Raw genomic sequence first — 13005 nt, forward strand, 5'->3', positions numbered from 1 at the left:
CTGCGGCTCGTGACGACACATTGATGTCCTAAGACACGAAACGATCGGTTTGTGCGAGAAACCGAACAGTGATCGCTCGCACTCATTGACATATACACGTGACAGATCACTTCCGTCATCAGAGCGCGTTTTCAGACCTCACCAACCGGATGCTCAAGGCAGTTGGACATAGTGGTGTATTAGAGGTAAAAAATGATATAAATACTGTTCGGTTTCTCGCACAAACCGATCGTTTCGTGTCTTAGGACATCAATGTGTCGTCACGAGCCGCAGGATTTAATTTGGATTTGTCTGTGCATGTTTTTTTGACTCTTATAGATGGAGTTCCCATTGCCATGCATTATACGACTGACAGACCGCAATGGTTGGAGTTAAAAATCATCATTTGTGGTCTACGGAAGAACCAAAGTCACCTACATCTTGGATGCCCTGGGGGTAAACAGATAAACTTCAAATTTTCATTTTTGGGTGAACTATTCCTTTAAGCACTTAATATAATAATAGTATATGTGATGGAGACACACAGTGTTATACATGATGTTTGGTTAGATACAGAGGTCATGGGGTTAGAGAAGAGGTCATGGTGTGGCTGAAGGGGTTAATGTCACAGAATCCATTGTCAGACTCATTATCAGACTCATCAGACCTCTTAAGGACAACAGTGACAAACAGCCTTCGTAGCTTTTTGTAGTATGTAAATATATGACTGGGACAGGCTGTGTAATCAGTATTATTAGAATACTACAAAACAGTAATATAATCATGTGATCTGATAACAAATAAATGACTAAAAACATGCATTAGTAGCTAAATGTACAGTCAATGATTATACATCTGGCTAAACAGTAGACTTTTTCAGAAAATGTATGGGCTTGTCACACTATGTTTAACCCTGGGTCAACATTTGTTTTTAACCCACACTAAACACCACTTTTAACTCTGAGTCATGAAATCCCAAATTCCCTGATTAAATATCCATGTGCTTTGCTCAATCACTGTGTTTAGTTTCAGTGTCCAGGAGAAACCACTAAAAATAACAGTGACAGAAAACAGTTTAATTAGTGATGAATAGACTGTATTATTGACATTTTATGTACATTAGCAGATTTATGAGGTGACAATTCCACAGTTTGACAGTTCTGTACACATGCTGTTCTTTTTTAATCATTACTATTGAACTGTTTAGCCATGACGTCAATTTGCAGCCCAGCCTGCAGGCTAATTCTAGTATGAAATCTCTGACTACCCAGGATTAATTTAATAATCCAGGGTGAAGTATGAAGCATATAAACAGGAAACAAGATACAGGTTTATAAATTGGTTATTAATTTAAAGTGTGAAAAGCCCATTAGAAATCTTGCTGGAACAGAGTAGGCATAGAGTCTAGTGCTAAATTAAATAAAAGGCATTAATGCTAAGAACCTGTAAAAGGCATCTAAAGAACTACTGGCTACATTTTTGGATCAGATTAATTTTGCATGAAATTATGAATGAAAAAAGTAAATAAATTTCATATAAAATAAACAAAACTCCCAATCATATATTTAACGAAACAGTGCTAAAAAAAACAAAAACAAAGAATAAATAGAAGCGAGTACTTGCATTACAGTTAGTGAGGTAAATAGTGCATGCCAAGCCTTTAGGGTTAAGCTACAAAACAAAACACAAAAGAGAGTATGCGGTGAGAAGAATGAAGAAAGAAACAAGATGAAACAGAATATCATGCAGTGAGACATGCAGCGGCAAAAACAAGACATTTCCAGAGTTTCCATACAAACCTCCAACATTAAATTGCTATGTCTGATATAAATAGTTTCACCCTCAATTTTCTTAGCTCTTTTCTGTAAAGAACAGGGGGGAAAAAAGTTGGCAGTGTTTGAACGTGAGAAAGTCGTGAAATGATTCTTGGTTCATTTTTAAGGTTTGATCTGTAGTTGCATTCAATGTGTTGGGACGTAGAGGGATGGAGACAAATCAAATATGGATGAACCACAGCAGCTGCAGCTAGACGGGGGGGAGAGGTCAAAGGTCAGGGGTGACTGAGAGGTCAGGAATAATTGTGCAATGGGTAAAGTTATGAAAGAGTTATGAGTTTAAAATAAGCTCCTCTTTGCCATCATTTGCGAAACACTGTGTATATTTACTTTGTAACTCTCTGGTGTTATCAAATCAATTCTACATTTGATTAAGCATCTTGACCACTCTGACCCAGCAACACTGGCTCAACCAGTGTAATTCTTGTCTTGAAAATGTTTTGGATATTCTTGGTTATAAGAAGAATATTAGTGAGTTATGTCTATAACCATGTGATTATCTACAATATATAAAAGCACACTACCAGTCAAAAGTTTGGAGACAAGTGACCACATTTTTTTTTCTCATGATCTTAAAAAGCTTTTGATCTTGAGGCTTACCCTTGTGAAAAGGAAGTGTACTTAATTGTTGAATGTGCACTTGTAGTGTACTTCAAAATCTTAAAAGTATATTTTTAAAAAACTACTTTCATGATAATATAATATTCATGAAATAACTTTTAAGTACACTAGAGAGTATACTTTCATGACTATGTTCATGTTTCTTAACACACTTAAAGGGATAGTTCACCCAAAAATGAACATTTTGTGAATGCATGTACACCTGTTGCCAGAAGCCAATGATTATAGTTTATAAAGCTTCAAATGCAGATATTTTTCTTACAAAAACCCATCGCTTCGCTTCAGAAGGCATTTATTAACCCACTGGAGTCGTATGGATTGCTTTTATGATGGATGGATGCGCTTGTTGGAGCTTCAAAAACTCTGGCACTATTCAGCGCCATTACAAAGCTAGGAAGAGCCAGGATATTATTTACTATAACTCTGATTGTGTTCGGCAGAAAGAAGAAAGTCATATACACATAGGATGGCTTGAGGGTGAGTAAAATATGGGATAATTTTCATTTTTGGGTGAACTATTCCTTTAAGTTGTAATAAGTACTCTTTTGTATGCTAAAGTATACTTCTTTTTCACAAGATTAAATAAATTAAATTAAATTAAATTAATGTAAATAATGCGTTATGCTCCACTTTAACAACATCTCTAGATCTTATACATCTGTTCTTTCACTTCTAAGCCAGTTTGCTATTCATGGCAGTCAAGAGAAAATAATGCAAATCCAAATTCTGCTGACTTGAGTAGGTAGCAGTGGGTCACATTCACTAACCATGCATATGTGCATTGTTGTACATAAAACCTGTGTGTGAATGTTTTCACACAGAAATCGTAATTCATAAACAAGTTTGAATCATTGAGGATAAAATTTAGAATCAGCTCAAGCCACACACATTAGTCCTGGTGGTCTTAAAAATGTATTGTGCTTTTTCTAGAGTAGGTTCTATATACAAGTCACATTTAGTCTAAGCCTTTGGGCCTCTGGTTTTGAGAATGACACACTGCATGTGCTGTCAGGTGAGACCACATCTTTAGAAAGCCTATGCATATTAGTCAAAGAGATCCATTTCTTTGCTGTCTTCTTTTTCTGCCAATGTTGCCACTGCAAAAGCATCCAACAACACAACAAGATCAACAGTACTTCAGACACTCTCAAACTGTGGAGGCATTCACCTCTTCCCTCCCACATCCTCCCTAATGGCTTACAACTTTGCCAATTTTCCAAAGATAAAGTAATAATCAGCAGCAGCCAATTCTCAACACAAACTAACAAACACCCACGACTAGCATGCAAATCTCTACTCTCCTCTTATGGAGGCAGAGGTCTCTAAAGTTCTTCTCTCCAACCATCCTACCACCTGCCCCATTGATCCTATTCCCTCCCATCTTTTACACAGCATCTCTCCCACACCTTAAACAGCATTCACATGCATAATAAATGCATCACTACGCACTGGAACTTTTCCCACCACATTCAAGCTGGCTTGTGTAACTAACGTTAAATTCCAGACCACCTGCAGACTAGTCTGTCTTTTTCCATTCATGGCGAAAAACACTTGAGCAAGTTGTTTTCAACAAGGTTTCTCTTTTTTTTTTCCCTCACAGAAAAAGCTGCTAGACTGCAATCAGTGAGGATTTAACTTGAGTGACTTGATTTAAAAGCAAACATTCAACAGATTCAGCCTGGCTATTGTGCCAGCCTTGCATGTGGCTAGAGCATCTTAAGGATAATCTGTCCTCATTCTGTTGGACTTGTCTGCAGTCTTTGACACTGTCAGCCACTTCCTCTTTTCTATCCACTCCAACTTGGGCATCACAGGAACTACTCTCTCCTTAAGCCACGTTTCCACCGCAGGAACTTTACCCAGGAACTAGGAACTTCGGGGTGGTACTCGTTGTGTTTCGACCGCAGGAACCAGGGTCTAAATTAAGATCCGGGTAAAAAAATTTTCCCTCTGAAAGTACCTGCTCGCTAGGTAGTACTTTTTCAAAGTTCTGGATCTTTCGGGGGTGGGACTTGTGCACTGAACATGCTGATTGAGTTCACGCAACATTTTGATTGGTTGACTGCACACAGCATTTTATTTCAACCATTGTTTTTTTAAAGTCTATTGCGGTATGTGCAGTAAAGAGTTGTTTGCTATTCGAATCAACAATGGAGTTTAAAAAATACGACTGGTGGACTGACGATGAGCTTTAGGCTTTATTAAGCTTATATGCAGAGGACAAAATCCAGCGGGAACAAGAAAGTCGCGCGCAGTTCTAGGTCACCGGACTATCTTCACGGTACTTTAGACTTCTATGGAAATGCAGCTAGCAGTAGGTCTGGGGGAAAAAAGTTCCTGGGACAAATTGTTCCGGGCAATTTCGGTGGAAATGCGGCTTTACAGGTAAATTCTTCGTGAGATCTTGGGATATCACCGGGGTACCTCAGGGTTCGGTGCATGGCCCCTTCCTTTTTTTCAATATATACTGCTGGAATCATCCAGGGCATGGGTTTTTCAGGAAAATGGGTATGTCCAAACCTCTGACTGGTAGCGTATATATCACAATCATTTTGTTCTTCAGTTCTGTTATACATTATCAGCATGTTTCTGTTGATAGAGCTTAAGTTGTTTTGAACATTCCATAAAATATTCTTTCAATTGCTTCTCTAAAAAGGTTAATGAATTAAAAGTACAATTCAAATGTTTATAACAGTGTTTATTTCAATTATTATTTATCTCAGTTGGATTTAAAGTTGGAGTAACTCAGGTTTGCAGCAGTTGAACACAGTTTGGCTTTCCTAAAAACCAAAGTTTTGGTCTGCATCTAGGTAAAAGGCAGTGCATGACAACAGACAATGCATGCCACAATAACAATGTAAATGTCATAATGTTCATCTGTACTTCACTCTTGTGGGGTAATACGACTCATTCCATAAACCTCAGTATGCACTGATTCACTGGTGCTGTCTGACAGCTACAGTGCTGTCTGGTACAGCCAAACTCACACAAGTGCAAGCAAGATACAGCCAAAGCAGATGAGAAAAAAATAATAAAATGATCTTTTTGTTGTAAAAATGGGCAGTAAGGAGATGATGAGTACAATGGCATCGTCCTCATGCTGTGATAACTGTATGGAACGAGCTCTGACCTTCCTCATGCGCACCATCTCTGTGTCCGCCCGTGGCGACTGTTCAGACCCCAGAGGGGAAGGAAGAGAGCATGTAAGTGTCTACAAAAAAAATTCCTCTTGCTACTCACTTATTGGATCAAAAACAAGGTTCACGATGGTTATGATTTCTTTACAGCTGCTCATTTATGTCTTAAAGCATGTTACTATAATATTGTCAGCATGCACTAATATTTTAATGCATGTTTTTGCTGTTGATCTACATTGAAAACAATATTACTGCTTTTGCAATTGATCCTTTGCTAAGCCCCGCCTTAACATTACTGACCAATCCAACTTAAGCAACTGTTGGTATCTGCAATATTATTAGACACCCTTTGTTTTTTTTAATAAAGGTTAAAAAAATAAAAGTCTACAGAAGTTTATATTTATTTTAATTAAGGAATTTTAAAGATATTGTCCAAAAATATGATAAAATGTTATTGCCAGTGTACTAATAGTAACACAAGGTTCTTGAGAAGTGCATGCAATTATGTGGTAGCTCTCATTCTCTAACAAACATGTGTACTATCAGTTAGAACGTTTGTTCCAAGATACATTATTGTTAATAACATAGTTAATTTGCATTTTAATTCAGATTGTAGTTATGTAAAGTTTGTCTGAGCAAGAAAGAGTAATCAAGCGGGGTGGAGCTTAGTCAAGGGCCAATTTTATAAAATGCTTTCGCATATAATAACAGCCTTAGTGAAGCCTCGCTGCTGTGCATGCTCTTGTGTGATTAGCTGAAATCATGAGCACAAACCTGGCTCTTTCTTTCCCCATTGGTGGCCGTCACCACCGGGGCATCACGGTGCCGCCGTTCTCGCCGGGCTACCTTCTGCAGCAGCACAGAGAGAGTATGCATACTTTTGCTGTCTCAAATAGACCTGAATATCATGTCTGCCTTCTGTTTGTGGTCTCAAGTAAAGATGCTTTTTGTTTCTAATTTGAATAGTTTTGTTATGTCATTCTTGTTGAGAAAAGGCCTTAAGGCTTCTTACAGGTACTTTTAGGCTGGCTTTCTGATCAACTCCAACAGTTCAAAGGTCAGTTAGGAGTCTGTACAGTGGGTTTATAAAAATGGTTCATGAATCAAAGCATTTCTTAAATTTTGTTTAAGTTTCCAAGGCTTTCATCTATACTAACACATAAAAAAGGGGAAAAAAATGTACACACTAAAATTATCTAAAACAAAATATGATTTTCATAAAATAAAAAATAGTAAACAAAATAATAGTATTAAATATGATTTCAAATATCTTTCCATTAATTTTATATTGACAAGCTATAGTATATATTTGTGTGTGTGTGCCATACCTTGATTTCAGGTGTGCCCTCTGCTTTGGTGCTGTGTGTTTTAGAGCCATCTGTCACATGGGCTTCTGCCTTCACCTCACTCTTCCTCTCAGAGGAGCGTAGACGGCCCGTGGGTGTGGAAGTCTCTTTACGGTCAGTGCGGGCAGCAGATGTCACTGGGGAAGGAGCCACATCGCCCGGGGAGATGGGAGACATGATGGGAGCACTGACGGGACGAGCGTTCTTATCTGGGGTTGAAACCATGGCTGTCAGGGAGACAAAGGAAGGAAGAAAAAAGTATGTTACACTAAAGTCATGGAGTAAAAAAACTAAATAAGTTCACGTTAACATACTGACAATTGTAGGTTTCTCTGCTGTAAAACCAGTTAAGGAGTTTGCTGTACACCTCTGATGAGAAACATATACAAACAGTAATACACATTCTTGGTCTTATATATATAGTAATAATTATATAATGATTCAAACTTAAATTAGTACACTACAAAAGAAGTACACTTTAGCATACTTTCAAAAAGAGTACTTATTATGGAAATAATACACTTTAAAGGAGTAGTTCACTTTCAAATGAAAATTAGCCCAAGCTTTAGTCACCCTCAAGCCATCCTAGGTGTATATGACTTTCTGATGAACACAATCGGAGTTATATTAATAAATATCCTGACTCATCCGAGCTTTATAATGGCTGTAAACAGGGTTCACTAGTATGAGCTGAAGAAAGTGCATCCGTCCACATCCATCCATCATTAACGTGTACTCCACACGGCTCCGGGGGTTAATAAAGGCCTTCTGAAGCGAAGCGATGCGTTTGAGTGAAAAAAAATAAATCCACGCTACGTCCTACGCCTTACGGAAAAAGTGTAATGGATGCGATGCCAGTTTACACTTTCTTCATAACTTGAATACAGAAGGCGGTCTGGCGGAAGCTAGATATTTTACTTCATAACTTGTTAATTATGGATTTTTTTTTTTTTTTTTAAACAAACGCATCGCTTCGCTTCAGAAGGCCTTCATTAACCCCCTGGAGCCGTGTGGAGTACATGTTTATAATGGATGGATGTGGATGTCATTTCTATTAAAACTTGTATGTTGTGTGTTTAAATATATTTGTAATTACACATTTGTAATGAAGTGGCATTTAGTATTTATTATATTTGAACTTTAAATGGAGTACCCTTTAAGTGCACATTCAATACAACTAAGCACTGTTTTTTTTTTCACAAGGGTAAGTTAAAAAGTCTTTAGAGTCATCTCAAATGTAAAACTACCTTCAAAATCATGTAAACACAGTGACAGATGCTGTTGTTTTTCGTAAGAGTAGGAACTTTAGGAGTAAAGAAGAAGAACAAGCTGAGGGCATTAAAGCTCCACCTCAGGAAAGAGGGTTTTCTGAAAGAGTGCAGCCCAGGAGCACAAACCAATCATTCTGCCATGTTTCTTTCCATATATTTTTCCACTCCTCTTGAATTGATCAAGCTCCTGTCGGACTGTGAGAAATGCTCTGGGCAAAGACTGACCTGCCAATCAAAGATAACTCCAACAAAAACAATTGCTTCAGGAGCCTGAAATCTCACTCTGCATAGACTAATATCTTCACAGGTACATGCTGGGAGTTGTTATCCACAAGAATAAAAAATAATTAAATTCTCAGAAAGCAAATTGTCAATCACAACAGCAATCATTCTGCATTGCTTTTTATTTTATAAGCATTTCAGAGAGGGTTGTTTGCTTATTGCATCAACTGAACTCTTTAAAAGACTATGTAAGATTCACTTCATGGAATTTTTATGTATTAAATAACCAACAGTGTGCATCTCTGATGAATTCAGAAAGTAATTAAATCTGCGTCCGTATTCTACCTGAGGGCTGAATGGTTAAATTATCAGTGGGTTAACCAGGGTTGCGTTTCTGGATCACAATCCTGCTGTGATTTTTTCTCCCACAGTGAATTCACCTGCACTGCCTAAAGCAACCACAGTTTATTTATACCACAAGAAATCACCTCCACTTTACCTCAGAGACACATGGCTCTGTTCCAAACTCCAGTGAGCTGTCACTGTCCACACAGCCAGCTACTTTAATCGAAATGCAACCTCAAGACACTGATTTGAAACACTCTCCATAGGTAGCATCTTCGAAGATGGCTGTCACTAAATTTAAGACCAGTAGATTCCAATGGAGTCTGACACGAAAAATGCAATTAATGTAAATATAATACATTCAATAGAACAAATACTTCTAAAGACTTTGAAGTACTAAATATATTTTTTCTACTCTTGTGAAAAAAGAAGTGTGCTTAAATGCATTGAATGTGCACTTGTAGTGTACTTCAAATCATTAAAATATGTTTAAAAAACAGTACCGCCTTCCCTATTCAACTTACGGAAAAAGCTTAACTGACGCGACGCCAGTTCCGTTTAGGACTAGCCGTGTAGAGTACGTTTATGATGGATGGAGGCACTTTCTTCAGCTTCATTCTCATTGATCCCGCTTACTGTCATTATAAAGCTCGGATGCGTCAGGATATTTATTTATCTCCGATTGTGTTCATCAGAAAGAAGCAAGTCATATACACCTAGGATGGCTTGAGGGTGAGTGAAGCTTGGGGTAATTTTCATTTGAAAGTGAACTAATCCTTTAATGAAATAAAGGGCCACTTAAAGGGATAGTTCACCCAAAATTGAAAATTCTGTCACCCTCACATTGTTCCAAACCTGTATGAGTTTCTTCTGTTGAACATAAAAGAAGATATTCTGAAGAATGTTGGTAACCAGACAGCTGGCGGTATTTTTTTTCCTACTATGGAAGTCAATGGCTACTGTCAACTGTCTGGTTATCAACATTCTTCAAAATATCTTGTTTTGTGTTCAACAGAAGAAAGAAACTCATACAGATTTAGAACAACTTGAGGGTAAGTAAATGATGACAAAATTTTCATTTTTGGGTTAATTATTCCTTTAAAGGCCAATTCACACTGACAGATGCCGATTAACGACGACAATCACTAGATCACAGTATGTCACTTAGACAATTCATGACCTGACAAACACCAATTGAACATGTTTAGTTTACCATAAATTCTTGACAGGATATTCAACAGTACACTGGAACCATATTTCAAAGACAATGCAACTAATTACACATAAACGTACTTAGGTGAGTCAAAAAGTTAAAAATTAAACTATAACACATTTTCATTTAATTGCAGTTAATATGCAAATAAGTGTGCAAAAAGCATTAAACTAATCTCGCTCTCATACTCAAATTATATATACAGTACACAATTGACAACATGACTTAACATTTCTGGCCCAGAATAGCCAGCAGGGGTCAAAACTGATGCTTGAGGACTGAGAAAGCTGTCCAACATAAGGTTGTTAGTGGGTTTGTCTGCTGTGGACACAGAGAGCAACCTGAATGCGGAATTTATCTGTCCTTCAGTGTAAAGCCAGCAGAGACAAATGACTTCTACTCACAGCTCAAATAAAAACAGATGCTTGCAGAACACCTTACATAAAGAGTCTGAACCTTCCCAAGGGAAGTACATTAGAGAACTGGAGAGAGGTTGAAAGAAGGAGAGAGATTGAAAGAGCAAATGAGATTCCAAGCAGAGCAACAGCAGGTATCAGACTTGTGATGTCAAACTCCCTGAGGTGACTAGCAGTGATTGGCCAGAATCCAACAAAATTTGCCAATCATCTGCCCATATTTTCAGTATAACTTGCTGTACCCATAGGCAATCAGAATTGACTAAAATAAATGGCAAAACGCAAGAGAAAAATAATTTCATAGATGATAACACACCTCCATCTAAGCTGCGGGATGCCCTCTTACTGGCAGAGCGCTGGAAATGGGGGGCAGGTCTGTCAATCATGGAGCTGGCTTGACGGGTCTGAGCCTGAGTACGCCCGCTGTAGCGGAACTTTGATCCCAGAGCCAGGAACTTCCTGGGAGTGGTGGCCGCCTCTGTGGACGTCAACCTAGGAGAGAAGAGTTTACATCTCTTGTTAATGTACACGGACTCAAATGAATTATTTATCAAAACAAACAGTCACTAAGATGTGAATACCTGTTGTGATGAATTGTTTGATATTAATACCTGAAGAATGTGTGATGCTCCACACATACTTTCCACAGTTTCTTGGCAGCCTTGTAGTTGGGCAGTTTAAAGCCAATGGCGCTTTCATAATGTTCCAGCTGAAAATGTTTTAAAAAGTGTTAAAAAGAAAATGTATTACAGTAGAAGCTAACTGCACATACAGGTCTGAGCAATACAATGCCAAACACAATTGATTCATCGCATCTTGTGACGTCAAACTAGACAAAGCATGTCTGATGTAGCCATATTTCATCTGAGAGTTACATCAGAGTGGAAGATGTATGGTTTGGAAATGAAATGAGGGTGAGCAATGACAGCTCCCTTCATTTCTGGGTGGGCTGTAACTTTACATGTTATTTTTGATAAAATTTTGTTTCACCTTGACATATCATAAAAATGTTTTTAAAGGGTTAGTTCACCCAAAAATGAAAATTCTGTCATTAATTACTCACATTCATGCCGTTTTACACCCGTAAGACCTTTGTTGATCTTCGGAACACAAATTAAGATATTTTTGTTTAAATCCGATGGCTCCATGAGGCCTACATAGGGAGCAATGAAATTTCCTCTCTCAAGATCCATAAAGGTACTAAAAACATACTTAAATCAGTTCATGTGAGTACAGTGGTTCAATATTAATATTATAAAGCGACAAGAATATTTTTGGTGCGCCAAAAAAACAAAATAACGACTTATTTAGTGATGGCCGATTTCAAAACATGTCGAATCATGATTCGGATCGCGTGTCAAACTGCCAAACCGCTGAAATCATGTGACTTTGGCGATTCGAACTGTGGATTCGACACGCTGATTCATTATGCTCCGAAGCTTCCTGAAGCAGTGTTTTGAAATCGGCCATCACTAAATAATTCGTTTTTTTTTTTTTTTTTTTGGCGCACCAAAAATATTCTCGTCGCTTTATAATATTAATATTGAACCACTGTACTCAAATGAACTGATTTAAATATGTTTTTAGTACCTTTATGGATCTTGAGAGAGGAAATGTCATTGCTCCCTAAGTAGGCCTCACTGAGCCATCGGATTTAAACAAAAATATCTTAATTTGTGTTCCGAAGATTAACGAAGGTTTTACGGGTGTGGAACGCCATGAGGGTGAGTAATAAATGACAGAATTTTCATTTTTGGGTGAAGCTAACCCTTTAAATTGTGGCGAAAAATAATTGAATATGTCTTAATGATAATCTTTACAATACAGGTGTTTTCAGACTTGGCTCTTAATGTTCCAAAAAAAAAAAAGGAAATAAAATGAAAATGTGACTTGAATGAATTCAGAATTCAGTATTTTTAAGCCTGTGTACACGTACATCAGATGGCCGTATCTTGATGAAGAAACTGCTGCGTTTGTAGGAGACTTTGAGAACTTTTGGCCAGGGGAATCGATTAATCCTCAACTTGTCCTTATACACCATCAGGCCACTGGAGCAAACCCCCAACATTATATCCACCCCATCCAGATCCTGACAGAAAGAGAAAAAATGTAAACCCAGTGTATAAACAAGTATTTTGTAAATTACATAGCTCTACCACTAGGGGGCGCACCTGCTTTACTTTTAATATAGAGAATTCTATAATTTATTTAAATCCATGGCTTGATGCAACCAGATTGACCTGGTTTCAGCTACCAAATCTGAGCAGTGGCAGGACATGCAATGCTTTTATCACAAGCACTCCTGTGATACGAAGGACATTTCAGTCTAACTGATGTTTTTATGACAGCTCAGATTGATGATTTCACGTAAAGCAGGTGGTTTAATCAATGCTGGGGAAAGTCACATTGTCTAACTGAGACATGTAATTGAATGTATTTTAAGTCACAGCACACTGCAGTAAATGGAGGCTTGTAAATGTATTTATTATTATTATAACCCAATCAACAACCAAAGTTACTGTAAAAAACAAATAACCAAATAAATGGTTTTTTTTTTTGTTTTTTGTTTTTTTAAGTTTATCAATAACTACAAAACCAACTTCATTCAAAGTAAGCTGGC

General features: G+C 37.6%; 1 protein-coding gene across 9 annotated transcripts in view; it reads right to left on the bottom strand.

Annotated features, from left to right (window-relative positions):
• Window positions 1–13005, bottom strand: part of epb41a (erythrocyte membrane protein band 4.1a) — a 70919-nt gene that overhangs the window by 26228 nt on the left and 31686 nt on the right. For 4 of the 9 annotated variants that reach the window (XR_007926497.1, XM_051872809.1, XM_051872808.1 and 1 more), the window contains exons 9-15: window positions 12322–12474; window positions 10997–11094; window positions 10702–10877; window positions 6901–7145; window positions 6347–6421; window positions 5566–5604; window positions 1779–1841 (exon numbers count right to left, since the gene is read on the bottom strand). Coding sequence is in view for 8 of the 9 variants with exons in the window: in XM_051872809.1 (XP_051728769.1) it covers window positions 1779–1841; window positions 5566–5604; window positions 6347–6421; window positions 6901–7145; window positions 10702–10877; window positions 10997–11094; window positions 12322–12474 (849 nt within the window). In the remaining variant the exon portion in view is untranslated. Of the gene's footprint in view, window positions 1–1602; window positions 1651–1778; window positions 1842–5565; window positions 5605–6346; window positions 6422–6900; window positions 7146–10701; window positions 10878–10996; window positions 11095–12321; window positions 12475–13005 lie in introns of all 9 variants that reach the window. The other 5 variants (XM_051872806.1, XM_051872807.1, XM_051872811.1 and 2 more) reach the window with 5 other exon arrangements.

Source organism: Ctenopharyngodon idella, chromosome 19, assembly GCF_019924925.1.
Source record: "Ctenopharyngodon idella isolate HZGC_01 chromosome 19, HZGC01, whole genome shotgun sequence".
NCBI lineage: Eukaryota > Metazoa > Chordata > Actinopteri > Cypriniformes > Xenocyprididae > Ctenopharyngodon > Ctenopharyngodon idella.